Source organism: Gymnogyps californianus, chromosome 1 (genome assembly GCF_018139145.2).
Source record: "Gymnogyps californianus isolate 813 chromosome 1, ASM1813914v2, whole genome shotgun sequence".
NCBI classification, from domain to species: Eukaryota; Metazoa; Chordata; class Aves; order Accipitriformes; family Cathartidae; genus Gymnogyps; species Gymnogyps californianus.
In genome coordinates, this window is record NC_059471.1 from 218,146,455 (window position 1) to 218,172,686 (window position 26,232).

Genomic DNA, 26,232 nt, shown 5'->3' on the forward strand with positions numbered 1-26,232 from the left:
TTCAGTGTGTACAAAACAAGGTGGCATCCTAGGAGTGAGGAATTTCCAAATCACCGTTCCCACAGCAACCCGGGCTCTGCCCCTGCGCGCACCAACAGCTCGGGGAGCCGTGGCACGCGGTGCCATCGCTTGCCAGCACGGCGAGGCCAGCCCGAGCCGGCGCTCAGCGCATCGGTGCCGTTCGTGGGAAAAAAACAGCCCTGGAAAAGGCGGCTTTCGCGTAATCCCGGGTGAAGGTTGGCTTTCTGCTCCCGGTTGGAAAGCCCTCCTCTCGCTCGCAGGGGGGAGCGCGATCTCGAGAGGCGCTGGATGAGGAGGAGGTTTCCGCTAGGAACAATGCGGGTGCTTGGCGGGGGTCTCAGCCGCTCTCAAGTGCATCAACCATCAGGGGAAGAAAAAATAAAAGAAAGAAAGAAGCAGCAAGCAGATAAATCCCTGCCCTAAGGAGCTTTTGGATGGTTTCAGATCAGTTGCCGCCAGGCGAAGTCGGGCAGTGCCTGGCTCCTGTGCCCACGCCGCAGGTCACAGCTCTGCCGGCAGGTACCGGCTGCCCCTGCCACCACCCGCTCCGTGCCGAGAAAGGGACACAGGGATCAAACCGGCATCCCGGCTCCCGGCCCAGCAGAGGCGCTTTGAGCGGAGGTGAAGGGGACTCAGTGTGCGACCTGCGGCCGTGCGGCAGAGCTTATTTTGGGTGCTTTCACGTCACTGCTGAGCGCGGGGCTCAAGGTCCAGCGCATGCTGGCTCGCAAGATGCTCAAACCAAGTACAGCGGAGACCAAACTGTGCATGAACAATGCGGCGTTTTCCAAAGACTTCAGTCCCCGGGACTTCTCCATCAGATCCCGACGTTGCGGGTCCCCGCGAGTCAGACCCCAGCATCCCTTCAAGCCAGAGGACAGAGGAGCCCTCCTCCCAGAGATGGGGAGGAAGGAGGGAAGCGCTCCCCGGCTCCAGCCAGCCCCGCAGCGGAAGGCAGAGATGCTCAGGTTGGCATGGTCGAACACCTCGCTGAATGGCACAGCGGGGAGGAAAAAGGGAAACCAAAGAGTTGCGCACACTTTGCATCATCTCCAGCAGCCCTGCAGCCTCCTGCTGCTCCCCTCCAGCGACGGGCAAACATCAGGCCGCAGGGGAAGGGGAGGGCAGAGCTGCTGCCGCCGCACCGCGCGAGCAAAGGAACAGCCCCAGCCCAAAGCCCGTGGCTGGCAAAGGACCCGAGGATGCCGAGCAGCAGCTCCCCCCCTGCCCCTGTGCCCATCCACCGAGGGGTACAAGTCCGCAGGGAAAGGTCACCCATCTGCCAGCACGTCCCCGAGCAGCATCCCACCGCCCATCGTCCACAGCCCCACACCCTGGAAACGGGCTCTCCCACCTCCCCAGAGCAGAGAACCGCAATAGCACCCACAATACAGAGGGGGAAACTGAGGCAGGGGCACGAGGGAGGCATCGGTCCCCCTGCAGCCATCAGAGTGCACGCTCAAACCCTCCCCAAGGCCTCCCGCGTCCCGTGAGATGGGGCTCTCCCATGAAGAAAAAGGGAGTACTTGGCAGGGGGGGTCAGGCCAGAGAGAAGAGGAGCCTCACGGGGAGGGGACTCCATCCAGGGACGGTCACGGACGCCGGCGATTGCTGCCCTGCAGAGATGCTGCACCGCTGGGGAGCGGAGCAGAGCACCCTCCCCATCTCACCCCGCGGTCACCTCCCCGCCACACGTCCCCACGGTCACCTGCGTGCTGTCCCCCTCCAGCCGGGGGGGTCGGATGCTGGACAGGTGAATGGTTTTGTGGTCCCCAGAGTTCAGCTTCACCACGATAGCGTCCGCGTTCAGCACCTGCATCACCTGGGGAGGGAGAGAGGCCGAGGTGAACACCTTGCCCACAGGCAGCGTGGCACCCAGGGCAGCGCCTCACCGGCAGCACGAGCCGCAGAGCCGGGCACTGCCGTGACACTGCCCAGGCTCTGGCATGCACCCCAACCCACCGCGGCTTTGACCCCTGACAGACGGCACAGAGGGAGCAGCTCCAACCCCATCCCGGTTGCCCGGTGGGTCACTGGAGCAAATGCGGCTCACTGGCGCACCCACGGTCCTGCCCTCCAAGCCTGAGGAGCTCAGCGCTGGTCAGAGCCCTGCAAGGTCCCCGGACGGTGATGCCGCGGCACACCAGCACATCGCCAGCCATGTGCCATCCTGTGCCGGAGCTCAGCCCCCCAGGGTTACACTCCAGAAACAAAACCAGAGAGGGGACTGGACCACAGACGTCGATACGGGACAATGGACGAGTACACGTAGAGGAAGGAGTGAGCACAGCCCGCGGCAGAGACTTCCACCCCACAATCGTGCAACAGTGTGTCCTGGCTGGTGGTTCTCCACGCACCCAGGGAGCAAATTAATTAGAAAAACTTGTGGCAAAGGCAGGCAGGGCTGTGCAGGCAGGCAGAGGACAGCGGGGCTCAGAGCACGCTGTTGTAATCTTCTCAGTTTTCATTAAACGCCGCTCTCCAGCCTGGACCAAGCAGCAGCAGGCAGAGCAGGACAAGGCACCTGGGTATTCCCGCTGGCAGGGCACAGACCTTTCCCTGCCTGCTCCCAGCACAAACCCAGTTCCCCCAGTCACACCAGGAAGAAAGGTTCCCATTGTTGCTCATCCACGATGAGCCCAGGGAGCACAGCCCCATGCATCCCCCCCAGAGCCGAGCCAGCGCTCAGGGAGAATGGGAGGGAGGAGGGCACAGACTTGCTCCACTTGCAGCACTTTTTGCCCCAGCAAGCACATCGTGCTTAGCCAAAGGGATAACAGGATTATAGGAATTAAAATTAAAGCACACACCGAGGATTGCCAGGGCTCCTCTCGGCACAGCAAACCCCCCCAAGGGACGTCCCTACCCAGGGACACAGCCTCCCCTGGGACCCAGATCCTTTGTTTTTCATAGGCAGAACTGAGCCCAAAGCAGCTTGCATGCTAAGTGGAGTAATCAAATCTCATGCTTCAGGGCATCCTCACCGCTGGAGGGGTCAGGACGGGACCCCAGCAGCACGTTGGGCATCTATCCCTTCCCTCTCGCAGAAGGCTTAGAAAAAGCAAGACGTGACGATAAGATACTGCAGCCAGGGGAGCTGCAGGTCAGATCCGGGGGCAAATCCTACGCTACATTACACATCCATCGCGCACTCCGCACTTCCATGTCGGAGCTGCAGGAGCGGCGGTCAGATCTCATTTGCTCTCTGGCAGGAGGCGGCAGCAGGGCAGGCTCCGGTCGGCAGGCAGCCGCCAGCTCCCGGCACCCCGGCCTACGGCACAGGAGCCAGCAACTGGCACCGGGGACTCGCCAAGCCCCTCCGGCCCCGAGCATCCCCTTCCTGGCAGAATTAAATTGTAGGGTCCTTCACCGGGCTGACCCGGCTGCGATGGGTCTCTGCAGGGGCATGGGATGCTGCAGGACATGGTACCTGGGGCCGGGGCACCCAGGGGCTACAAGTCCCAGGCAGGACGGCAGCAGGAGCCGAGGGTGATCCCCGGGCGCCCACCCCTCCTCGGGCACCCACCCCCCTCCTCCGGGCAGGAGCCGCAGCCCCAGCTCAGCAGCATCGCCTCATGCACAGAAGCAGCAGAAGGTGCTTTGCAGCCCCCCTCCCCAGGGACCCCGCGGGCAGGAGGGGGACACGGTGACAGTGGCAGCAAAACGGGAGACTCAGCACCGCCTCAGAGGCCATGTCATTTTTCTTGCTAACAATTTCTCAGCTTGCTGTGGCCAGCTTCCTTTATCCAATATTTATTGTGGCTTCACCTGCCTCAGAAAGGCACTTTGATAAATGGATTGAAAGGATTATTTTTTTCTTTTTTTTTTTTTTTAAATCTCTGAAACTGCTTCTTGCAGAGCCTGCATGCTCCAGCACTGCTTCCCCAAAACCCCCTGGGACACAACCTTCACTCCACACCCAGGCTCCTCCAGCCGGGTGCACGGAGGGGAGGGCTGGGCGATGCCCCTGCGGGCAGATGGGCTCCAGCGACCCACCGCTGAGCCCCCGGCCCCATCACCGCTCCCCCGGGGCAAGCAGGTCAGAGCAGTGCCTTGTCGATACTTTTCATGCGAGAAGTTTTTCTCGCTGCGAGCGTTGATCCCAACAAGGTTTCTAATTTTCCACCCCAGGGCTTTGCTCGCCCTGCATGCCTGCCCCGGCTATCGGCTTCGCCCCAGCAGCTCCCCTGGGTGCTCACGGGGCCGAGGACCCCTGTGCCTGGGGACCGTGGGGCCGTTCCCCCAGCTGCCCAGGGCAGCCTGCTCCTGCCTACTGCGCTCCCTGCCCGGCGGTAACGAGGGCAGCTCGTTAGCTCTCCTGGGAGAGGGCTCGGGGACAGGCTGCCGCACAGGGAGCATCCTCAAAGCCAGGGGTGACCTCCTGCACCCTGACCTTGCAAGACAGGGACGGTGGCACTTGGGGAGCTGGTGCCCAGCACCGAGAGAGGGGCCAGTGCTGCCGCACAACCAGGAAACTGCTTTTTGAGGGGTTTTGGCAGGGTCCGGCACTCAGCTCGGCAGGAGAGCAGCTCCCAGGCTGGCTTTTGCAGATCCCACTGGGATCTGAGACGATTTGGCCATGACGAAGGCTCCAAGCATTTTGCAAAGGGGGAAAAACAAAAAACAACAGGAAAAAAAAAAAAGAAAAAAAACCAACACAGGCACAGCTCCATCCACAACCGCCTCCTCCAGCCTGCAAAGCGCTGGAGCCGGTGCACGGCCGGAGGCGATGCACAGCCCAGCCAGCGAGCCTGGATGCGGCCGAGGGGCTGCCCACGGAGCCCAGCATGCCCCAGGGGAGCGGCTGCTCTCACCCGCTCCCCCTCGGCCCCGAGGGGACTGATCCTGCCCTGCGGCGGGGAGATGGGACGACAGAACCTCGCACAGCCCTCCAAGCCCCACCTACAAAGCTGGATTGTAAACAGCTTTTGGTAGAGGACAGCTTTCAGTATTCAACTCTAAGCAGCGCTGTCCCAAATCCCCGGGTGCTCTAAGACAAGCTGACGCAGGGAATTCAGGAGAAAGCCTCCAGCCTCTTCACATTTTTATTCCACCGCTTTTCTTCTTGCCACTCACAGGCATCAAATCCACAATCGAGGCCAAGCCTTAATTTCTCCCCAAACCAACCCCTCCGCTCAAAGCGCCGGCAGCTGACCGCGATGGCAGCGGGATCCAAAATTAGCCGGAGCTGATTTGCCACAGTTGCTCAACGGCGCAAAGACAGGTTGGGATCTTCCTCCTCCTCCTCCTCCCACCACCAGCCCCTGGCAGCTCCTACGTCAGCTCTGCCGCTGCAAACGAGTACCTCGGCGTTCTGCCGAGCACAGAGGCAGCTTCAGCGCCGGAGCAATCACTGCCTGCCCATTGCCTGCCTGCCCGCTGCCTGCGAGTGCTCAGACCCCTCTGCAGGGCGCTGGGAGGATGGATTGGGGCTCACGGGGCCCCTCAGGGAGGCCGGGCACGTGCCCAGCTCTGGGTTCAGCTCCGGCACTCCGAGGCGTGCAGGCATTTGTCCTGATTTTCCCTGTCACTTACAATTCCCGGGAAGGGAAAAAGACCAAAAATTGACACTGCAAAATGGACAGCACCCAGGGGGGCTTTGGCTGACAGCTCCCTAAATGCCAATTTGCACGGGCCTGCATAAATAGCAGGTTTTAACCGAAGGCGGAGAAATTCTGCATCTCCTCCCCAAGAAGCAGGATGGCATCATGGCGTTCACTGCGTTTGGGGGCTCTTACTGCAGAGCCAGGGCAGTCAAACCGCACCGGAGCTGACCCCGGGCTGCAGCGAGCTGGGGGGCCGAGTGCTCCCAGACTTGGGGGAACGCCAGCAGAGCGAGGGGCTGTACCCAGAACCGTGGGGCCATCCTGCACGCTCTGCCCCGGGACCCTAAGCGGGATGCAGCCTGCACATCGGGGTCCCCTCCGCTCCACAGCACCGGGGGTGAATTCGCTTTGCTCCCGGGAGAGGGATGGCTGCCCCACAGCAACACCCGGCACAAGGGCTGGAGATGCCGCTGAGCCCCAAACCCACCGCTCACACCTTTGCTGCCTTGCCAGGGGGCTCGGGACGAGAGACCCACCTGCCACAGCTCTCCGCCAGCGTCCCAGCCCGCACACGAGCCATTCAACAAAACAACGGGCATCTTCGAAATGCCAGGAGCGTCCACCCGCCCCCTCCACCAGCCCTCCGCAAGCTGCTGAGCAAAGCATGACTAACGGCCCCCGTGCTGGCTCCTGGCGCGGGCACCGGCAGCAGCCTCTGCCAGCGGCGGGATGGCGATTCCGAGCGCGCCAGCGCCTTCGCACAGCCATCCCCGTGCCCGCAGGGGCATTTGCCCAGATGTTATTTCTCGCTGCGATAGCGGCACCTCGGGTAGGGACCAAACGTGGTCGTTCTCCCTGGGGGACGGGCTCTCACCTCTGGCCTCCTCACAGACCCTCTGGGCTCGGCATCTGGGCCATGTTCATACGCCACTCGAATAGGAAAAGCCCTGCAAACCCTTCACCGCCTGGGGAAGCTGGTGGGAAGTTTCTGGGGACCTCCGCTACCGATGCTATGAGCCATATCTGAGCTGACAAACGGCCAGTTGCAGAGAAGGGCACGATTTCAGAGTTAACGCACGTGTGAGCGCCTCCCCAGCTTCATCCCACGGGATGGGAGCTGCGGCACACATCCTGGTGACGGCACCGCACGGATGAGCTAATTAAGCCGGTTGCACCGGGCGGCTGAGACTGGACCCCAGAGCTCCCCCAGCCAGCATCTGGTCAGGTGTGCTCTGCCCCAAACTCTGCCGCTGCTGCTGCCAAGCCGGTCTACGCCGCAACCGGCAGCGCCGGGGCAGGCAGGGAAGGAGGAGCCCCCCAGGAGCAGCTGGGTTCGCCCCCATGCCTGCAGGCAGAAGTGCCCAGGCACAATCCTGGCTTCCTTCACGGCAGGGAGGGAGCAGCTGTAAGGATGCTCCAGGGCAGGATCCGACCCGGGCACGGGGCGGGGAACGTAGGGGTTAAGCTGACTTTCCAAGAAATCCAGCTGCTGCACATTGCACGTTTCCCAGGGTTTCCACCAGAACCGAAGCCCCTCCGGCTGCGGCGCTGGGCGAGCCGGCAGCACCATCTAGCGGGCTGCTCCCCCCCGCCCCGCCGAGCGGTGCCCGGACCCCCGCGCCCTGCCGCAGCCCACCGCCGCGCTCCCGGTCGAGATGCTCCTCCGCAGGGACGTCCACCACCCAGGGCAGGGGCAGCAGCAGGTCAGCCCCACGCAGCCTCCCTCGCATCCTCCCTTTCGCATTGGCTACGCTCTCCGAACCGTGCCAGGGCAGGGATAGACACGGTTTCTGTGCGGCAGGAACACGGGCACTGCTGCAGCGGGGCATCCCTGGAGCTGCTCTCCTGTGTGGGGCCAGCGAGGCCCTGGAGCTGGGCCAGCCTCTGCAGGGAGGTGCCAGCCAGGGGCTCTGCCCCACGGAGCCCCACGGCTCCACAGCAGCAGCCCCCGGGATCGGGGCAGGGGCTGCCATGGGGATGCGCCCAACACCGCGCTGGAAACGCAGGCAGGAGAGGGAAGGAAAACTCTGCCGAGCCCAAACAGCCCTCTGCAGGCAGGAGAGCGGCAGGCAGGGTGAGAGCATCTCTGCAGCACCCGGCCAGCCACAGCGAGGCCCCAGGGCACCCACCAACCCATCCCCACGAACCGTGGCCCCTTCCCCTCCGCTTTGTTTCACCTCTTCCCACCCCAGGCCTGCCCAAGATTCCAGCGTGCGCCTGGACGGTCGTGCACTGTGGTCCGTGGTGGGGATGTAGCCGAGGCAAAACCCTCTGGGGTTTGTCCAAGCACGCATAGGTGCCAGCAAGGGCAGCCGGGCACCCTGCCCTCTGCCCCGGCACAGGCAGACCCTGCCTGCCCCTTCCCCTGCTCTGCCAGCCGCTCACCTTGGCTACGAACTGCTTGTCCTTCTGATCCAGGTTTGCCGTGGGGGCCACGTAGTCCCTCCAGATCCTCAACTTGCGCTCTTTGGCGAACCTGGCAGGAGAGGGGAGAGGCGTGATGCCGGGGCTGGCGTCCCCAGCAGGGACGGACATGCCGTACGTTAAATTGTCCAGCAAAGCCCTGGCAGAGGCAGTGGGGCTGGCGCAGGCTTGCAAGGAGAGATCGCATCTACCTCCCAGCCGGAGAGCACTGGGGGTACCCCACACGTGGATGGGGAGAAGGGGCTGGAGTCACCCCGGGCACCCCACGGGTGCATCTCGGAGCGTGCCCACCCCAGCACCCAGCCCCGCGGTTCCCGGCATCAGACTCACCTTTCGGCCGCACGCAGCTTGTCAGCGCCGCGGGTGTAGACGGCGATGGACCAGTCCACGCAGCGGGCAAAGCCCTCCTTCAGCAAGAGCTCGGTGATGTTCCCGTTCTGCGGAGAAGGGGAGGAGGCGCGCGCGCTCAGCCGCGGGGGACGCGGCATCAACACCTACCCCTGTGCCCCCGAGGAGAGCCGGCCTCCCCCTGTCCCTGCCCCGCTGCGAGGGGGGAGCTCACTCGCCCTGCCCGGCCCCTTAGATGTCACAGGTCCCCAAAGAGCCCTGCAAGGCCTGGCCACAGCGCCCGGTGCCCCCAGGGCTATCGGAGACCAACCCAGCGATACCCACGGGGCTCTGCTCTCCTCGTGGGCTGCTCAGATGGACCATGGTCTCCCACATCCACCAGTAAAGAGCCCACGACTCCCAGCTGCCCTGAACCCCCACCGGAGGCACCTGGACCTTGCGGCCACCTTTAGCATCTCCAGCAAGTGATGACCAACAGTCCCGACAGCCCGCCGGGACCCTCTCCCACCCCTTGCCACCGTCAGCCCCACTTGCCGGGTGCAGGATGGTGCCCAGGATGTTCTGGTTGTGGCAGCTCTCCAGGACGATCTGCACATCCCTCTGCAGCAGCCGTGACTCCGTGAAGAACTTCGCTTCAGCTGCAAACGGCTCGGGGACTTCGGGGGCATCCGCCTCCCGCTTGAACGTGGGGCACTGCGGCAGAGCGGGGGACGGTCAGGGCACGGGCTGGCCCCTAAAACCTTGGCAAGGGGGTGGGAAACCTCCTTGGGGAGGAAGGCTGCGTGCAGCCCCCGTGCCCTGGCTGTAGCTTCTGGGAGGGACAGGCTGGGGGGCCGCGCATCGCGATGCTTTCGTGCCTTGTTGTACCGACACAGCCCTTTACCCGCCCCAGCAAACATTGCCGGGAGCAAACCAGGGTATGGGGACCAACTCCCAGTGTAATGGTGCCCAGGGTGCGTCCACCCTGTGTCAGACGAGCAAGGGGGAAAGGGTTCTGGGGCTCCAGCGAGAGGGGGCCGAGGCCGGAGGCTCCCCAGCACCGCTGGGGCAGGCAGGCAGGCAGGCAGGCAGGCAGGGCCGCTCTGCCCCAGCCGCCCCAGGAGCCCGCAGCCCAAGAGCCGCCCTCCACGTCAGCCTCCTGCCATGTCGGGTGGCCAAGCTCTCCAGCCCACGCACCAGCAGCCACCTCGATGCCATCCCACGGCAGCGGAGCAGGGATGACCACTCATCCAGTGACCAGGGGATCCTTGCAGGACGTCTGACAGCCCAGAGCTTGGGCTGCTGCTGCTGGGCCTGGCAGCGTGGCACTGGTACCTGCCTAACCCAAACCTGTTCCCATCCCCGCGGTGACACCCCGCATCGGCATGCACACAACCACGGGCTGCAACCAGCCTGTTACTGGAGGGTGCATGCAGGACGACACAGCGGGCCACAAGGCAGCTGTACCCCTGCCTCCATCCCTGCCTGCCCCAGCCCCGTGAGCCTGGCAGACGGGGCAGCAGGCAGGTACCGGTGCAACCCCTGCACACTTGCACCAGTGCCAAAAGGCGCCGAGGAGGATGCACGATGAATGACGGTGCAAATTCAAGAGGGAACTCGCTGCAAAGAGGACTGCTGAGCATGCCTGCCAGGGGCCGGGGTTGGTGGCCGAGCCTCACCTTGATTCCCGAGAGCATGACGGTGACCAGGTAGTAATCGGGGAGGAGGAGGGCTCTCACCACACTGCCGTCCCGGACGTGCTCTATGATGGCTGCGGAGCAAAAGCAGAGAGGTTGGTCCCGCTGCGGAGGGGTTCGGCAGGAGCTGCGGAGCCGGAGCCAGCTCTCTGCGGTGAGAGGGTGCCGGGAACAGCACCCAAGCAGCACGGCGCAGGCAGCAGAGGACGGGAGGACAGGGGTGACCCCAGCACCCAGCAGTGAGGGCCAGAGTTGGTGCCAGCTTACCATTGACTGGCTTCTGGTGCATGGAGTCCACGAAGTGCCGGGGGTTTTCGATCGTGTACTTGAGATCCCGGATGGTGTGGGAGCCCGTCCCCTCACTCCACATCCCCTTCTTGGCGCTTTTGGCCTGCTCCTCCAGCTCTGCCAGCCTGCTCTGCTCGGGGCTGCAAGGACAGGACGAGACGGGGTGAGGCCAGGCCCCGGGCAGGCAGGACGCTGCCAGTTCCTGCATGTTTTATCACCAGGAACATCCATCTTCCAGGCACTTTTCTGGATGCTTTAGCGATTTGATCACTCACATCTAGAAAAGGCACCGCCTGAGTGAGCTGGTGAGCGATGATGCTTCGTGCTGCTGACAGCAGCACACAGTAAATCAAACTAAGTTTCTCCGGCACCGTGGCACAGAGGCTGCGCCATCAATGTCCGAATACCCGCCGCTGGAAGCGCCATCTCTGATGGACTGGGGAGGTTTAGCCCGTGCAACCCTTTCAGAGGCTGCTTTTGTGCACCATGATGGAAAGGCGGCCCTGGGGAGACAGGGCAGCGGCAGCCCCAACTCCCGGCACGGCAGAGCGCGCTTTGGGAGGGGAGGGATGGCAAACCCAGGTATGCAGCTCACGTGCCGTACCAAACCGCAGACCATCCCCGGTCCTGCACACACAGGCAGCCGCCAAAGGCAGAGTGCAGCAGCAGCCCCCTCCTCCCAGCGCCGACGGCCAGCCCTGCCACGCGCAGTCATAACTCATTGAACAAATTCGGTGATATCTGTGTTTTAGCATTCTTCAGCTCAGGGCGAAGCGGCAACCTGATGAATCCCAAATTCGCTGCAGAAGCACCCGACTCAAGTAGCTGACGAGTGAGTGGCTGAGAGCCACCTCACGCACCCGTTAATTAACGCACCCTTTGAATTAGGAGAGCAGCGACGTGCTCCAGGCGATATTTAATTGCAGGAAGCTCGGTCCCATGCTAACTGCACTGCACCAGCCCCGTCACGCTGGTGATGGAGCTCGTGGCAGCAGCATCGCCCAGGCTGGAGGGCTGCATGTCCTGCTCCCGCACCGTCATCGCAGGCGTCAGGGTGACCGGCTTCACCGGGCACGCTACCCGCTGGGTGCACTTGCAGGAGGAGGTTGAAGGAGCGGAGCAGCAGAACCCCGCGAGCCCGAAGCCACCAGAAGGTCCCCGTGGGGCTGCCCAAGTCCCCCCAGCACAAGCAGTGCACAACAGCACCCAACCTGCACCCTGATTTCCTTCCCTCGGGCACAACGGGTCAGTCCAGAAGCACCTGAAAAGTCCCAGGCAGCAAATGCACGGGGGACCTCAGTCATCTCTCTGGCTGGAGCGAGGGGCTCTCTCTGCTCTCCTTAGCTGCATTGCCACACAACCGTCCTCCGATGGGATCAGTGGCGCGGCGGCAGCCGACGTGCTCCTGCAATGGAGCCAGGCGAGGGGGCTTTGGCGGGGAAGGCTGGCTGGAAAGCAGGGATGAGCGCAGAGGAACCGAACCAGAGCCGAGGTCCTGCCTGGCCCATCACCCTGGTTTCCAGGTGCCTGGGGGAGCACCAGCCCCGGGGGTCTCTAACGGCTGTCCCTACAGCCTCATGACCAGCTCACGGTCCCCCTTGGGCACAAGCCCCAGCAGGGTCCCAGGGGAACATTTCCGATGGGAAGCAGAAGAAAGTCAGTGCCAAAACCCTAGCAGACTGGCAGGCGGAGGCTTTCCTCTTTCACTCCACCTCCGCAGCTCAAGAGCGATGCAGGAGGTGCAGAACCAGGACGGGGTGATGAGAGCCGACTCCGGCTGAACCCCATTCATCCTACGAACGCCGCCGGCCCTCGCCAGGCTCTGCCAGTGCTGTGCCCGCTCTCCCAGCGGCTCCTTGCCCCCATCCCCAGCAGCACCACAGGCTGGCAGCTTCTGCAGCCCCTCCAGCGCAGGCACAGTGGCTTTCGCACCTCTCCCAGGCATCACTGCCCTGCGGTGGTCCCCCGACCGTGCCAAAGCAGAGCCACTGACCTCTGCCGAGGGCACCCAGAGCCCACCAGCACCAGGCAGAGAGCACGTTCCCCAAGGGCTCGGGACAAGGACTGTGTCCCCGGGCAGGCAGCATGCAGGACCTGCTGGCACCTGAGGCTTCAGCACTGGCAAGCCTGGGTATAAAATAACCCATCCACGCCCTTGGCAATGGACGCTCTGTTTTCTCAACATACCTGTTTACAGGCCGCACTACCGAAAACACTGGGTGGAAAGCATCCAAGTGTGCCAGGAACAGTTTTAGGAAGCGACACGGGCAAGCTTCCAGCCCAGCAGGCGTGGGGATGGAAATAGCGTCCGACTGGTATTTATAGCGGCGCCACAGAAAAAACTCGCACCCCTGGAACAGGACAGCCAGCGCCCGGGGCCGTGCGGGGGGATGCCGGCACACCACAGCCGAGACCAGGCTTCTCCCTTGCTCTGGGACACGACAGGGCCAGGGCAAAGCATCGGCATCAGTTCCAATGGCATTGGCACAGGCATTGCACCGCCCAGATGTAGGACGAGGGGCAGGAACGTCACAGCATCACCTCTCTAGCATGAATTAAAGCACCTCGACCCCACACCAGGCGTTATTTTCCACCAACCAAGAGCTTCAGAAGATTTTCTGCTCTGCAGCCCAGGGCCACAGCTCTGGTGCTTCAGCACCCAGGGCAAGGAGATACCGGGCTCCCCCTTCCCAGCCCCGCGCCACCCCGACCCTAAAGACAAGGGGTCACCGTGCTGGGACACCAATGCCTGTGAAACCCGGGCATCACAGAGAGCCGAGGAGCCGGGGCTGGTGCATGGCCAAAGCTGAGGAACCCAACGGCTCCGCACCCAGGTAAATAACCGCAGAGAATCGGCGCAGCCGCGCAGCACGGGCTCACCGGGGCAGCGCAGGAACGCAGCCGCATACGTACTTGTTGGCTCGGATCCCTTCCCGGCGGGAGGCCAGCCCTTCGGCCACAAGGGACTCGGCAATGTTCTCACCGCTCGTGTCTGCGGAGAGAGGAGAAGAGGAGTCAGTGAGACGAGCCACCAGCACGCGGGGCGGCCCTCGAGGCATGCAGACCTCGGTCCTGGAAAGCACTCCCAAGACAATTCCGGCTAACAAGTGCCGGAGCAACCCGGGAGTGAAAGGCTCACATCGCTAGCCTGGTGTCCCAGCACCACATCGCCTCCACGATGCATTGAGCGGAGTAGCCCAGGGCTCTCCTGGGGACAGCATTTCCCCCAGGGCTAAGCAAGCAGGAAGGCGGCCCGTTGCTCTGATGCACTACTGGGCTGCAAGGCTTGCTGTCACCCAGGACCTTCTCCGTGGGAAGGGGACATCCTCAGCACCCGGGGGAGGCAGGCAATGTCCCCCAGCACCAAAGGGGCTCTCTGGATTTCCAACGAAGGCTGTGCTGCCAGCACGACCTGCAACGGGCACCTCCGCACAAGGCATCTTTCCTCCACAGAAACACAGGGGTTTCACAGATACCGGGAGCCAGAGCCCCCGGGGAAGCGGGGGACAAATGCCACAGTCTGGGCAGGATCCTGGGCCAGGGAGAGCAGATAAACAGGAGGATTCGGGCAGAATCCCCCGGGAGAAACCCCCGGCTGCCCACGCAGAAGGGAGGGTGCAGGGTTGCACAGCCCTGAGCAGCAGTGTGGGGTGGCCGGGGAGGGGGTGTAGGGCACTGCCCGGACCCCCACCCTTCCCCAGCACCTCCGCTCCAGCTCAGCCATCACTGGCAAGCGATGGCAAGCACCCACCCCTCAAAGCACCCACCGCTCCAAAGCCCAGAGCCGCAGACAGCTACTGCATCGCTGCCAGGGAAGCTGTCGCAGCGTTTCCACATTAATAGTATTTAAACCTTGACAAACTTCATCAGGAAACATTTTATGCTTCATTTCTCACCTCCGCGGTGTGACAGGCTGGGATTTAACAATGACGACGACACCTACGCGGGAGGCACAGCATAAGTCCTTAACGTGACAGACAACAAGGCCGCAGATGACTGAAAAGGAGCACTTCACTGATCGCGGTGTCACCGAACAACAAAACCCCTTTCAAGGTTTATTTGTTGCAGACTGCGCCGTCGGGACCTGCCAGGCTTCCTGGTGAAGGACGGCCCGCGGGGTGGGAAAGCGGAGAGCAGCCGCTCTCCAAAACCATGATCCCCGCCTGTGCAGGAGGGGGATCCCCATGCCAAAGGGCTTCCCAGTCCCCCAGCCCACGAGCAAACTGGAAGCTCAGGAACGAGCACGGAGGTAACTTCGATATCCAGTTATTTGTGGTCTCGGGGGACAGGCTCATCCTGGCAGCACGTAGGGCCCCGCTCCCCTTTCTTGCAGCCTGGGGATTGCGGGGGTCTTGCGTTCCCGTGCTGGAGGGGGACCCCCGTAGGGACACAGGAGATGCTGGCTGGAGTGCGCCAGGATGCAGCAGCGATAGGAAGCCAGCCCTGGGTTGCCCTCACAGCAGCGACGAGGTGCTGGTGGAAAGGGGGTCCAAGGAGGGCTATTGCCCACCCTGGGCCATGCTGGCCCTCGTCATGTCCAGCCAAGCCTGAAAACCTCTGAGGAGAGAGCTCCAGCCTCCCCGGGGAGCTGCACGGCCACAAACGCACTCGCTGATCCTCTGCAGCGGGGAAACGGGAGCCAGCAGTGATGCTGGGCTTTCTGGCCATGCAGCAGAGCCGATGGCCGGCAATCCTCGTCCTGCCCAGCCAAAGGCACCGGCAACTCCTGCCGCAGACCCAGAGGGAGCCTCTCCCACCCCGTCACGGGCCACCTCCTTTCTCCTTGGGCCTCCGTGCAAACCTCGCTTGCTCCATTCATGCCGCGCTGCCTCGGGATGAACCCCGTCTGTGGTGGTGAGCAAGCCCCGGCCGTTCACTGCTCGAGCCAACCTCCCACTTCCACCGCAGGAAAGGCTCCGAGTGCCACAGCGATGCCAGGGAGCATATTTGGAGACAAGGATGCCTCACGGCATGCGCTCACCCTCTCCAGTCCGGCCCTGCCATGGCCGAGCCACAAGCAGCAGAGTCTGCAGGGACATGGGGCCGAAGGCACCCGACCTCCCAGTCTGTACCAGAGCTACCCCAGGGGACGGACACCCAAAACTCAGCAGCCCCTGAGCTCCTTCACAGCCCCTTACACACGCCTGGTCCTTCCCTCCTTCCCCCAACAGCGAGTTACCCCGTTGAGCTTCCCATGGGAGAGGAGGCTGCCAGGGAGCTCTGGCTGAGCCTGACCTACACCCTGGTTGTATGCCAAATATCGTAGTCGTGGGGCTGTCCCGGCTCCGCACTGACTCTCCGGTGAGCACAGAGGTGCACGGTTTGCTTGGCACATCTCCTGCCCCATGCTGAGCCAGTGCATCCATCTGCCCCGGTAACCCCGAAGCTGGGCAGCACTGGAGGACAAGCTGGGTCCTGGTGAGCACCCACTTCCCAGGAGCCCACCCACGTCAAGCAGATCTCATCCCCCTTCTTGAAACCCAAAAGCACGGGAAGTCCAACCAGGAGCTAAGCCCAGCAGAGCAGAGTGGCGCAGCCCAGAAGCCGGCAGCAGGATGCGGTCACCTCTAAGCCACTTTCTCTCGCCATTCCTCTCACCAGACCAGGCAATGGCTGAGGGCTAACCATGGGGAGCGAGAGCCCAAACACTCATCCGCCAGCACGGCTGGAACCAAAATCGGCCAGGGCTGTCGCAGAGGGGATGCGGCACCTGGCAGAAGGCAGTCCAGCGTCGTGCTCACCATCAGAAGGGACTTAACCTTAAAGTCCACCTGCACCAGCACCAAAAAGGCCAGCCTGCCCCAAGCTGCTCTGAGGCAGGGAGGGTGCTGCCTGCAGGCACCGCGCAGCATTTGGGCTGAGCGGCTGGGCCAGGCTTCAGCTCCCAGCGCTCCAACGCATCCTTAGGGGCCACGGGTAAGCTGGTTCCTTTTGGGAGAGTTCAATCAGCCGGAGATAAGCAAGAGATTTATAACGACAAAAAAGGATGGCAAGGGGAAACCTGTGGGAATTCGCCTAACGCCATGGCTCATGTCCATGCGCTGCGGTGCATCAACCAGCGGCCGCAGCTTCAGAGAGCGCGGCCGTGCTCCGGCTCTGCGCAGCCCTGCAGGCAGCTGGGACTGCTGCTGGGCATCGCTCCCCTCCAAAAGCTGGAGCTCCACCAAAAAGAGGGCATACATCCTTTTGCTGCCGACACCCCATCCCAACCCACCCCTCTTCGGCTAGCTCCGGCGGCGAGCACTGCACGCTCCCGCTGCACGCTTCACAAACCTCGCTGCGTGCTCCCCGCCAGCCCTGTAGGTGCCCGACGGACCCCTTTGCACTCACCTTTGCCCAAGTACACCATCCCGTACTCCCGGCCCTGCGGGGTCTTGTACTCCACGGTAAAGCAGACCTCCTTCCCGATCAGCTTCTTCCGCAGGAACTCACGAGCCGGGAACCCCCAGGGCTGGAGGGAAAGAAGTCGACGTGAGCCGATGGGTCAAACGCAGCCGGGAAAGCCCAGAGCCTCCCCACCCGGGGGACTCGTGCACTCCTCCACGTGTGCTGCGTTAGCCCAGGACCACGCCGGAGGCTGTTTGCAGCCCACGAGCTTGCAGAGGAATCGACCCTGTTACTCTGCAGGAGGAACACCTCCACTCTCCCCCTCCGTCCCCACCACAAAGGGGTCACGGTTGGTTTTCCAGCCGGCCTCGTGCTCCCCAAGCACAGCCAGACCCATCCGGCTGAGCCCAGGAAAGCTCCTGGGACAGAGGGAGCAGGGCTGGAGCTGGGGCGACGCAGGGGGCTGCAGCGGGGGCTCCTCCAGCTTCTGCCCCAGGCTGCGTGGGTGCCCATGGCGAAGGAGCAGAGCGGGACCAGCCGCGGTGGCTGTGCCCAGCCGGGAGAAGCAGGGTCTCGCGTCCCCCCGGCACCTCCCTGCGCCAAGGCAGGAATGCACCGGAGCCCCGGCGAGCTCAGCCCCACTCCACCGCAGCGGGTGGGTGGGGAACGCGGTCCGGAGGAGAGAACATGACGTGCTCATAAACAATTAGCAAACCTGACAGGCATAATTTTTTAAAAGAGTGACATTTAAAGGCTGAAGCAGTGTTTAGAAGACAAACTCCCCAGGGAGAGCAATTAGCTGCCAGCGCTCTGCACCACCCCCGGGGCTGGGAGGATGGGTGGCCGGGGCCGGGCTCCCTCCGACACAAACCCACTGCTCCCAACCGCTGCCGGCACAGGCAGCCCTGCCTGCACCTGATCTGCCAAAGCAACACCCCCGTTGCCTCCCGTGCCCCCAGCCCTGGAGCAAGTAAAGCCCTGCAGAGGAAGCCTGGAGGCACCACCGGCTTCCCCTGGTCCTGCAGAGCCTGCCCAGCCACGCCTGGTCCTTGCTAGCGGACGATGCCTGCCCCGTCCTGGGCACGTGTGCGACCATAGCAGGGTGAGGAAGGAGAATTCTGCTCCAAAATCCACACTGGGGGGCTGGAGCAGGGAAAGGATCTCCTAAAGAATGATTGAAGGGACTGTTTCATCCTGCACCCTGCAGTCACAGCACCCCACGTGCCCCCAAGTCGGGCAGGGAAGCAGCGCTGGTGAGGAGGGAGCTGCCTGCGCCTCACGGGACAGCAGCAGCAGGTCTGGGAACGGGCAATGCCTCTTGCAATGGCTGAGCCGAAGGTGCTGTGGTCTGCAGAGCTGGGCCAGCAGCCTGGAAGCTCCCCCATCCAGCTCAGCCCGCGACCCTTGGGGTGGGGGGGAGCTGCGTGGCACCACTTGCGGGAGGCACCCACCTCATCCGGGGTGTCCTTGGCATCCGGCTGGCCCGCAGCGGCACGGCGAGCGAGGTTCCCGGCACGGATGTTGCTGAGGTTGATCTGGCGCTCGGGGGGCGGCCCGCCTCGGGGCTGCCCACGGACGATGATGGCGCAGCCCGACAGCACCTGCAGAGAGGCAGAGGGGTTACAGGGGTTCCCCCGGCCCCGGCAGCAGCAACCGGCAAAGGGGAGCAGCCGGGAGGCTGGGGAGGCAAGAGGTGACAGAGCTGAGCACGCAGGCAGGTGACGCTGTGCAGACAGACAGACTTCCAGGGCTGGATCCCGCCCAGGCAGGGCATGGGAAACTCGGCACCAGAGGGCACAACTTCTCACGGGCCTGGCAGAGCCAGGAGCTGCCCCAGGTTTCCTGCTCGGAGATGCAGCACGGAGCCAAGCTCCGCACCCTGCACCTCCACAGCGGTACCTGTCCAACATCCCATCCCCTCCTTCAGAGCGCAGCACAACCGAACGCAGGGTGATCTCAGCGCGGCGGTAACACGAAGGACTTGGCAGACCGGGATTCTACGCCCGGTGCTGACCTGCCAGACGAGCCCAGCCGGGCCATCTCCCCCCGCTGCTTTGGCTGCTGAGCGCTCCGAGCCAGGAGCACTGTTACGCTGGGCAGCCCCATCCCGTCCCATCCCATCCCACCTCCCAGGGCTCCGGCAGCCCCAGCACTTCCCACTGCCGCAGAGGGACCCCCGCATTCGGGAGGGCACCGTGCCCGCAGCACCCCGAGGGGCTGTGCGCGGCTGCTGGCACGGCACAGGAGGATGGAGGCAGGGAAAAGCTGGCACCGGCGCTGCCCCAGGGCAGCTTCCCAGGACAGGGCACGCAGAGGGGGAATGGGCCTGCAGCCAGCCGGCCCAGGGGAACACTGCTCTCGGCACGAGGGCTTTAACCGTCTGGGCTGCTCGGCACGGCCTCGGCAAGGCTTACAGGAGCGTTGAGCAAGGACCACGCTCAGAGCGGATGCTTTTACCTGCTGTGATGCTAAGACCTTTACCAGGGGATCTGACCCACTGGGAGCGAAGGGGCCGCATGCACCGGCGATGGGCTGGCCACACCCTGCACCCATGGGCGGTAACCTCAGCCAAGCGACTGCATCGAGGTCAGACAAATAAACCCGTACGGAGAAAACTGCTGGGAGAATCCCCAAAAATGACAGAGACCCAAACTGGACCTCTCCTTCTCGCACCCAACTCAATTACAGTAACCGGCATCACCCTGCCCTGCTAAACCCCAGGCCACGTACGAGACCCCAAGCCACAGCGTCGGCAGGGCCAGCTCCAGCCGCCAAGCCGGGCTCCTGGCCAGGCAGAGCGAACATGCCGGGGACCACCCTGTTCCCGTTTTAATCGGCATTGGCTCCCTGCACGCGGGACTGATGCTGCCGAAGCGCTCGCAGAAAACCTCCGGGTTGGATTTCAGCACGTGCCCTGGCTTGCTGCCCACCCGAAATCCCCACGGATGCTCACAGCGCATCCCAAAGCCAGAGGACTCGTACCCTGTCACAGGAGCCGGCCCGGCCCAGTGCCAGGGACACCGGCTCGCACGGACCCTCACCGAAACAAGCCCTGCCACACCGACCCCAAGGGTCTGGTTGCACCACAGCATCACGCTTGCTGCCCCACGCCGCCTCTTGCGTGCCCGGGCCCACGGCGAGACAGACACGCTGCACGAGCTACGGGGAATAGAGCTTCAAATTAAGCCTGAGCCGCACTCCGAGCAATCCCCTGGCAAAGGCTCAGTGCTCGATACTTAAGGACTTGGAGGTTTCATCGCTGTAATTAACCTTAATCTTTAATTTATAGGGCATGGGGAAACAAGTCAGATGCTGCAACTGTTTTATCCAATTACCAATGCAAACCCTGGATCCCGGGAAGGGGACAGGTTCGTTAGTGGAGCTGCTCTGTGCTCCACGGGTGCATGCAGTGCTTTAGGGTGGGCACGCCACCCCCGGCACCGGACCCCTTGTGCCTCTGTCCCTGCCCACGGAGCAGCCACACCGCCTGCCCACTGCTCCCGGTCCTGGAACCGCACATCCCTTTACGGGCAGCAGCTTCTGGCCGAGCTCAGACAGTGATGAGACGGGAGACCGTCCCAGCACCCGGGCTTCACCCTCCCAAAGGCAGCCCCGGCCCCCGCCTGCCCCCCAAAGCCGTGCTCTCCTGCCCTGCACGGCAAACGTCAGCCCGGGCACCCCATCAGCCCTGCCTCGTGCTCCGGCCAGAGGAAGCCAAGCTTAAACCAGGCTTAAACCAGGCTGCAAAGGCTGTATCGCCGACACAAGGAGTTAGCGCAGACTCAGAGCCGAGAGCGTGACGGACGCGCCAAGGCCAGGGCACGGCACGGGGACGTGGGTCAGACGGACCCGGCTCCTGCGGCAGAGGCATCCCCTGAGCGCGGGAGGGGACGGCACCGGGGTCCTGCCGGCACAGCCGTCGGCCAGACCGTCGTGTCCAGAGCTGCAACTGCAGGGCACAAGGGGTTAACGGCCGTCGCAGGAATGGGAAGGAAGATAGCAAAACACGAAGGCAGGGTCCCAACGAACTGACCGGCTCACTCTGTTTACCTGGAGACTCACCAACGCAAGGCCCCAGCTCAGCTCCAAGCTGGGGGCCCCTGTGCCACCAGCCAGGGCCGTGCCACGCTGCACCGCACTCCTTCCAGCCCGGCCACCAACACCCCAGAGCAGAGCCGGACCCCGACACACCCGGCTGCCCGAGCCCAGCCATACCCGCCCCGGGACTCCGCATGCTCCCCCAGCTCCTCAGGCTCCCCAAAAGGAAGGAGCTCGCTGCCGCCCCATCCCACCCTGCGGGCAGAGCCCCAGCCCGGCTCCCGGTACCTCTTCCAGCCAGGGAGCAGCCGGCGGCTGCAGGGCCCCGACCTCCATCGCCTCCCTGCTCCTGCTCTTCCCTCCCCGTCCTGCTCCGCTGCGCCAGGACGAGCCCCCTCCCCGCTCCCAAACTCTACAGTCCCGCTGCCCACCCGCCGCGATTTCAGGAGAAAGGTGCATCAGGAAGGTGCAAAAAAAAAAAAAACAACCCCAAAACCTCCAAGTTCAAAAAGCTGTGATGGGAACCGCAGAGCACACAGGCCGGCACCTCTCCGGCTGGCCCCGGCAGCTCCTGGCTCCGAGGCACGACCACGAAGCAGAGCAGCGACCGCAGAGAGGGACCCCAACCTCTCTGGGATGCCCCCTGGGCAGGGATTTTGGGCTGGCTGCCCTGGAAAGGGAAGGGGAATCATGGGGCACACCCCAGGCAGCAGCTGGGGTGCCCAGCCAGCAATCCCACAGCACCCACCCCCCAGGCATGGGGCACCGGGGCGGCGCGTGGCCCCCAGGAGCCGGTGCCCACCGTGCACGGCTGCTTCTCAGCCAGCAGACATCAACTGCCCTGCCCAAAATCACTCTACGGATCCATGTCCCCTCGGACGGAGCCAGGCCGGCACAGCGGCCCGGCGAGGTTTTTCCTGAGCATCCCAAAATCTGCTTGTTGGGCACGAGACGGCACGGGGCAGCGGGAACGGCTCCCCACGCCGCCGGCGAGCTAAAGCACGGGGAAGGCAGCATCCCCAAACCTCCAGCGTCCCCAAACCTGTCCCCACCGCTGCAGCGGGCTCCGGGGCGAAGCAATGCCCCGAGCAAAGGTCTCGTTCTGAAGGCAGCGGTGGGATTTGCAGGGGGGCCCAGGGGGGCAAAGCGAGGGGGGGGTCTCCTGCAACCTGGAGGAAAAAAAAAAAACCAACTGTATTTGGGCACAAGAAAAAAACCGGTTTTGGGCAACGAGGTGACAACGCAGGCGCTGGGCACTGCAAGGCGCCTTTAGCGGCCAACGGGCTCGAGGACGGGAGCTGGCACCGCGCTGGCGCACGAGCCCGGCTCGACGCGGACACGCGGAGAGCAGGGTCAGATCCACCACGCCGGCTCCCGCGAGCGGCACGGCCGGCGACAGCGGCCGCGGGAGCCGGGGTGGGGAGCGGCAGCCCGCGGTCAAATCCTCATCGGGGCGGGGGGGACACGGCAGGTAACGGGGTGGGGGAGAAAAAGACACCGGGAGGGAACACGGGGACCTGGACACGGTGCCAGGGCCTGGGCCCAGCGGCAGCTGCCGGACCCCGACCTTCGCCCTCCAGGTCTCCGCCGCCAGCACACGTGGGGACCCGACGTGGAGGGGCTCAGGGACCCCCATCCCACCGCTCCTTCCCGTGGGGACACCGCCGGCACAGGAGGAAGAGGAGGAAGAGGAGCAGGTGGGGAGCCCCAAGGGATGTCCCAGCCGGCGGTGTCCCCAACGGGCAGCGGGAGGTGGGGTGCCACGCGGCTGCCGCTCACGCCGCCGGGGAATCCCGGGCTTCCTCGGGGCTGCGGGGGCTTCGGGGCCGGCAGCAGAGCGGGACCACCGGCTCCCGGCCCCGTGGCCAGCCCCAGCACGTGCCGGGGGGACCCGAAAGCTCTTCCTGCCCCTTGCCAGCAGCCGGGGACGGCAGCCACGGTGACGGGGCCATACGGTCCCCGAGCCAGCCTTACCCCCGGCATAGGGTAGGGGGCCCTGGGTGCAGCCCCTTCCAGCACCCCCCCCCTGGGGGGGGGGTCTCGGGGTGCAGTGAGGGGTCCCCGGGCTGCCGGGGGCGGGGGACAGCAGCTGCCGTGGAGCAGCACCGGGGAGCCGGCAGCATCGGGGGTCCACGGCCGGGCCGCGGGGGCCGGGGAGGCGCGGGCAGCGCACGGGGCACCGTGCACAGGGAAGCGGCCCGGGAGCACCGGAAGGCGTGGGGCGCGGGGAAGGCCGGGGCCCGGGGGCAGAGAGCGAGGCTCCGGGAAGGGAAGCAGGGAGGAGAGGGGGGTCCCGGGCACCGGGAGGACTGCATAGTGGGTGGGGGTCCCGGTTACTGGGACGGGAGGCGGCGAGCGGAGGGAGGTCCCGGGCACCGGAGGGGGCTACGGGAGATGTGGGGGGGTCCTGTGCACCGGAGGGGACTGCGGGAGGTGGGGGAGGCCCCGGCACCGGAGGGGGGCTGCGGCCCCGGGCCGGGCCGGCGGGCGCACGAGGCGGCGGGCGGAGCGGAGCGCAGCGCAGGGAGGCCCGCGGGAAGCGGCGGTCGCGCAGAGCCCTTACCATCTTGACGATGCCGCGCTGGACGGCGAGGGGCGGCGCGGAGCCGCCCTGCCCGGGGCGGCCGCGGAGGCCATGGCGGGGCGGGGGCGGCGGACGGGGCGAGCGCGGACGGAGCGGACGGGGCCCGGTGCGAGCGCGGAAGGGAACCGCGGGGCGGGGCGGCGGGGAGGGCGGGGCCGCGGCGGGGGGGAGGCGGGGCCTGCCAGCCGCCCCGCCCCGCCGCCCGGCCAACGGCCAACGGGAGGCCGGCCCCGCCGCCCGCTCCGCCCCGCCCCGCCGCGCCCCGGCCAATGGCGGCGCGCGGCGCCGCAGCACCGGCCCGAGAGGCCGCCGCGGGGGTGACGTCACGGGAGGCCCCGCCCCCGCGTACCTCCCCCACCCCCGCCCCGCGGTGGAGCGGGGGCGGGACTTCCGGGGCACGCGGCGCCAGGGACACGTCGGCAAAGGGCCGCCCGGGCTCCCACGTGGCCTCCCGCCGCGCCGCGCCGCGCCGGGGGCGGGGCCGGGCGGGGACACGCCCCCTTCACGTCACCACCCGGCCCGCCTGCGCGCAGCGCCGAGCACCGGCGGCATCAGCGGGACCCGCCGCCTCCCCCGCCCCGGGCGGGGGGAAAGGGGTCCCGGGGGCAGCCCCACGGGGGCCGGGGCTTCCCCAGCACGGCCCCACGGGGGAAGCGGGGGTCCCCCGGCACGGCCTCACGGGGGACCGGGGAAGCGGGGGTGTCCCGGCACGGCCCCACGGGGGGACCGGGGTCTCCCAGCACAGCCCCACGGGGGGTTAGGGGAGTGGGGTCCCCGTGCTGGCTGCCCCCTCGCCTTCCCCATCAGCAGCTCTGTCCCCCCGGGCTTCTCCCCCCACCCCCACCCCGCCCGCCTCCCCCAGCACCACCGGCCACTCTCGGGGGGTGCATGGTCACCCCCCCGGTGCCTCTCCGCCTGTGCCGAGGCAGAATCACGGGGCTGCCGGAGGCTCCCGGCACTGCACACGGCCCAGGCCCCAGCAGCTCCTGCCATGTCCCAAGCAGCAGTTTTGGGGGAAAAAGGGAGGAGAACAGGGGACCCCACCTGCACCCCTGCTCAGCTGCCGCTGCAGGGGTGCTTTTGGCCAGTTTCGGGGGTGGGCAGCGGCACGGCGGGTCCCTGATGCCCCAAGGCCACCCCCCACTCCCGCTCTGCTGCCCCACGGATGCCTGCACCCTACCAGGAGGCTGCAGCGCCTGCGGCCGGCAGCATCCACGTCCTGCGAGGCGACCGGGGGCACCGGCACCGCAAGGCGAGGTCGGTCTCCCCCATGGCATCGACCACCCGAGGTCACCCATCGTCATCGTGTCCTGGCAGCGGGGACTTGCGGTCCAGACGCGGCTCCGGGATGCCCTCCCGCTGGGGATGCTGGCACGGCGCGGCTGCCCTTCTCTCAGACAGGGCTGTGGGTGCGGGCCTCACATCTTTGGGTGACCCCAAAACCCCCCCTGTCCAGAGCAGAGGGGCCCAGGCAGCGAGCGCAGGGCTGGGACCCGGGGCCGCTCCTGCTCTGCCCCGGCATGCCATGCCACTGCAGGCACGGCATCCAAGCCGGCGGCTCTGGCAAGCAACCGTCCGGCTGGTGGTTCATGCATGGACCAGTGCTCTGCCCTACTCGGGAGGCGATTCGGAGATACCCCCGGTGCTTACCCAGCCAGAGATGCCATCCGTGGCCGTGCCGTTCCCCAGCCGCAGCTCTGGCCCCAGCACGCCCGTTGCAGCGTTCGGTGGCGGCCCTGCGGCGTGCCCCTCGCTGCCGTGCCGGGGCACGGTGCGGGGCAGGGCCAGCTCCTCGCACCGTTCGGCAGCCGCCGCTCAGCTCAACGCTCGCCTCTGCCAGCTCGGAAACTGCCAGCCCGGTACTGAGTCGTGTCATTTGTGGGTGGCAGAAAATGATTATCCTCTTTTTGAGTGGTCACGTCGGGAATCCAGGCAATTGCATCTCTCTGCAATCCCCGCTCCGGGGAACGGAGCGGCACCGGCTCCGCTCATCGGGCTGGCAGGAGTGGCTGCGGCTGCAGCCGTTGCTGCTGCTGTGACAGTGGTCCCGTGTCCCACAGGGCAGCCGGACCCCGTTACACCGGGTGCCGAAGCCCCCCTGAGCGTGGGAGGGAGCCCACCCGTGTTCCCTGGCCGCTCCTGCCTTGGGAGCAAGGGTGCACCGGCACGTGATGCCGTATGGCACGGACACCGCTGCCGGGGTGCCCTCTCTGGGCACGGCAGCCACGGGGGGGAGAAGCAGCAGGGTCTGCCGGTCCTGGCGTCACCCCCGGCAGCCTGACCCCCTGCCCCGGGGAAGCGGGTGCACCGAATGCATCGGGGCTCTGCGGGGGAGGCTGGCTCCTGCCCGCGTGTCGGGGCCGTCCCGCAGGGGATCAGGGCACATTTTGCAGCCCTCGTGTTAGTGGTGTTCTTTCCGTGCGGGGTTTGTTTCCTACACATGAAGCCCGGCAGCGGCGGCGGCGCAGCCTTCGGCCCCTCTGCCGGGGCATCCCTGGGGCCCCACTCCTGGGGTTTCGCCCCGACACCTCACTGCCCTTGCCGAAGTCTCCCACCCTGGGTCGGACCGGTCTGGGAGGGATCCTCCTCCCGGCTCGCTCCCCGCCTGCCGCAGCCCTCCACCGCTTTTAATGTTCTTGCTCCAGCTCGTTTTATGATAATTTATTTCTTTGTTTGTTTTCTCCCCTTTTCCTTTTTAATACTTTGCACCGTGATTCATGAGCGCCTGGGCGAGAGCTCGCGCGCAAAGGGCAGGAAATTATCTCCTCTGCCCAAAAACCTGACAAAGCTGCTCCGTTACCCTGATTTATGGCATTTCTGGGCCCGCTCCTTGCCGTGCCGCTGTGCCGGCTCGCAGCTGTGTCCCACCAGGCTATGCCCAGCGAGGCCAAGGGGCACGGTGTGTGCTCCAGCACCAGCTCCGGCTCTGCTGAAGGCGTCTTCAATCCCTGAGATTGCCTATTTCAGCCAGAATGTTTTA

The 26,232-nt window shown here is 65.2% G+C and overlaps 1 protein-coding gene across 1 annotated transcript; it reads right to left on the reverse strand.

Moving 5' to 3' along the window:
* Positions 1–625: 625 nt before the first annotated feature.
* On the reverse strand, positions 626–23,305 carry LOC127019371 (staphylococcal nuclease domain-containing protein 1-like). The gene is given in 12 exon segments (XM_050901383.1): positions 626–1,011; positions 1,730–1,843; positions 7,953–8,043; positions 8,322–8,428; positions 8,874–9,032; positions 9,998–10,089; positions 10,283–10,443; positions 13,217–13,295; positions 16,634–16,754; positions 18,082–18,231; positions 23,232–23,269; positions 23,272–23,305. Coding segments are annotated over 12 exon segments (1,452 nt in total). The 3' UTR covers positions 626–705.
* Between the last annotated feature and the right edge of the window lie 2,927 nt (positions 23,306–26,232).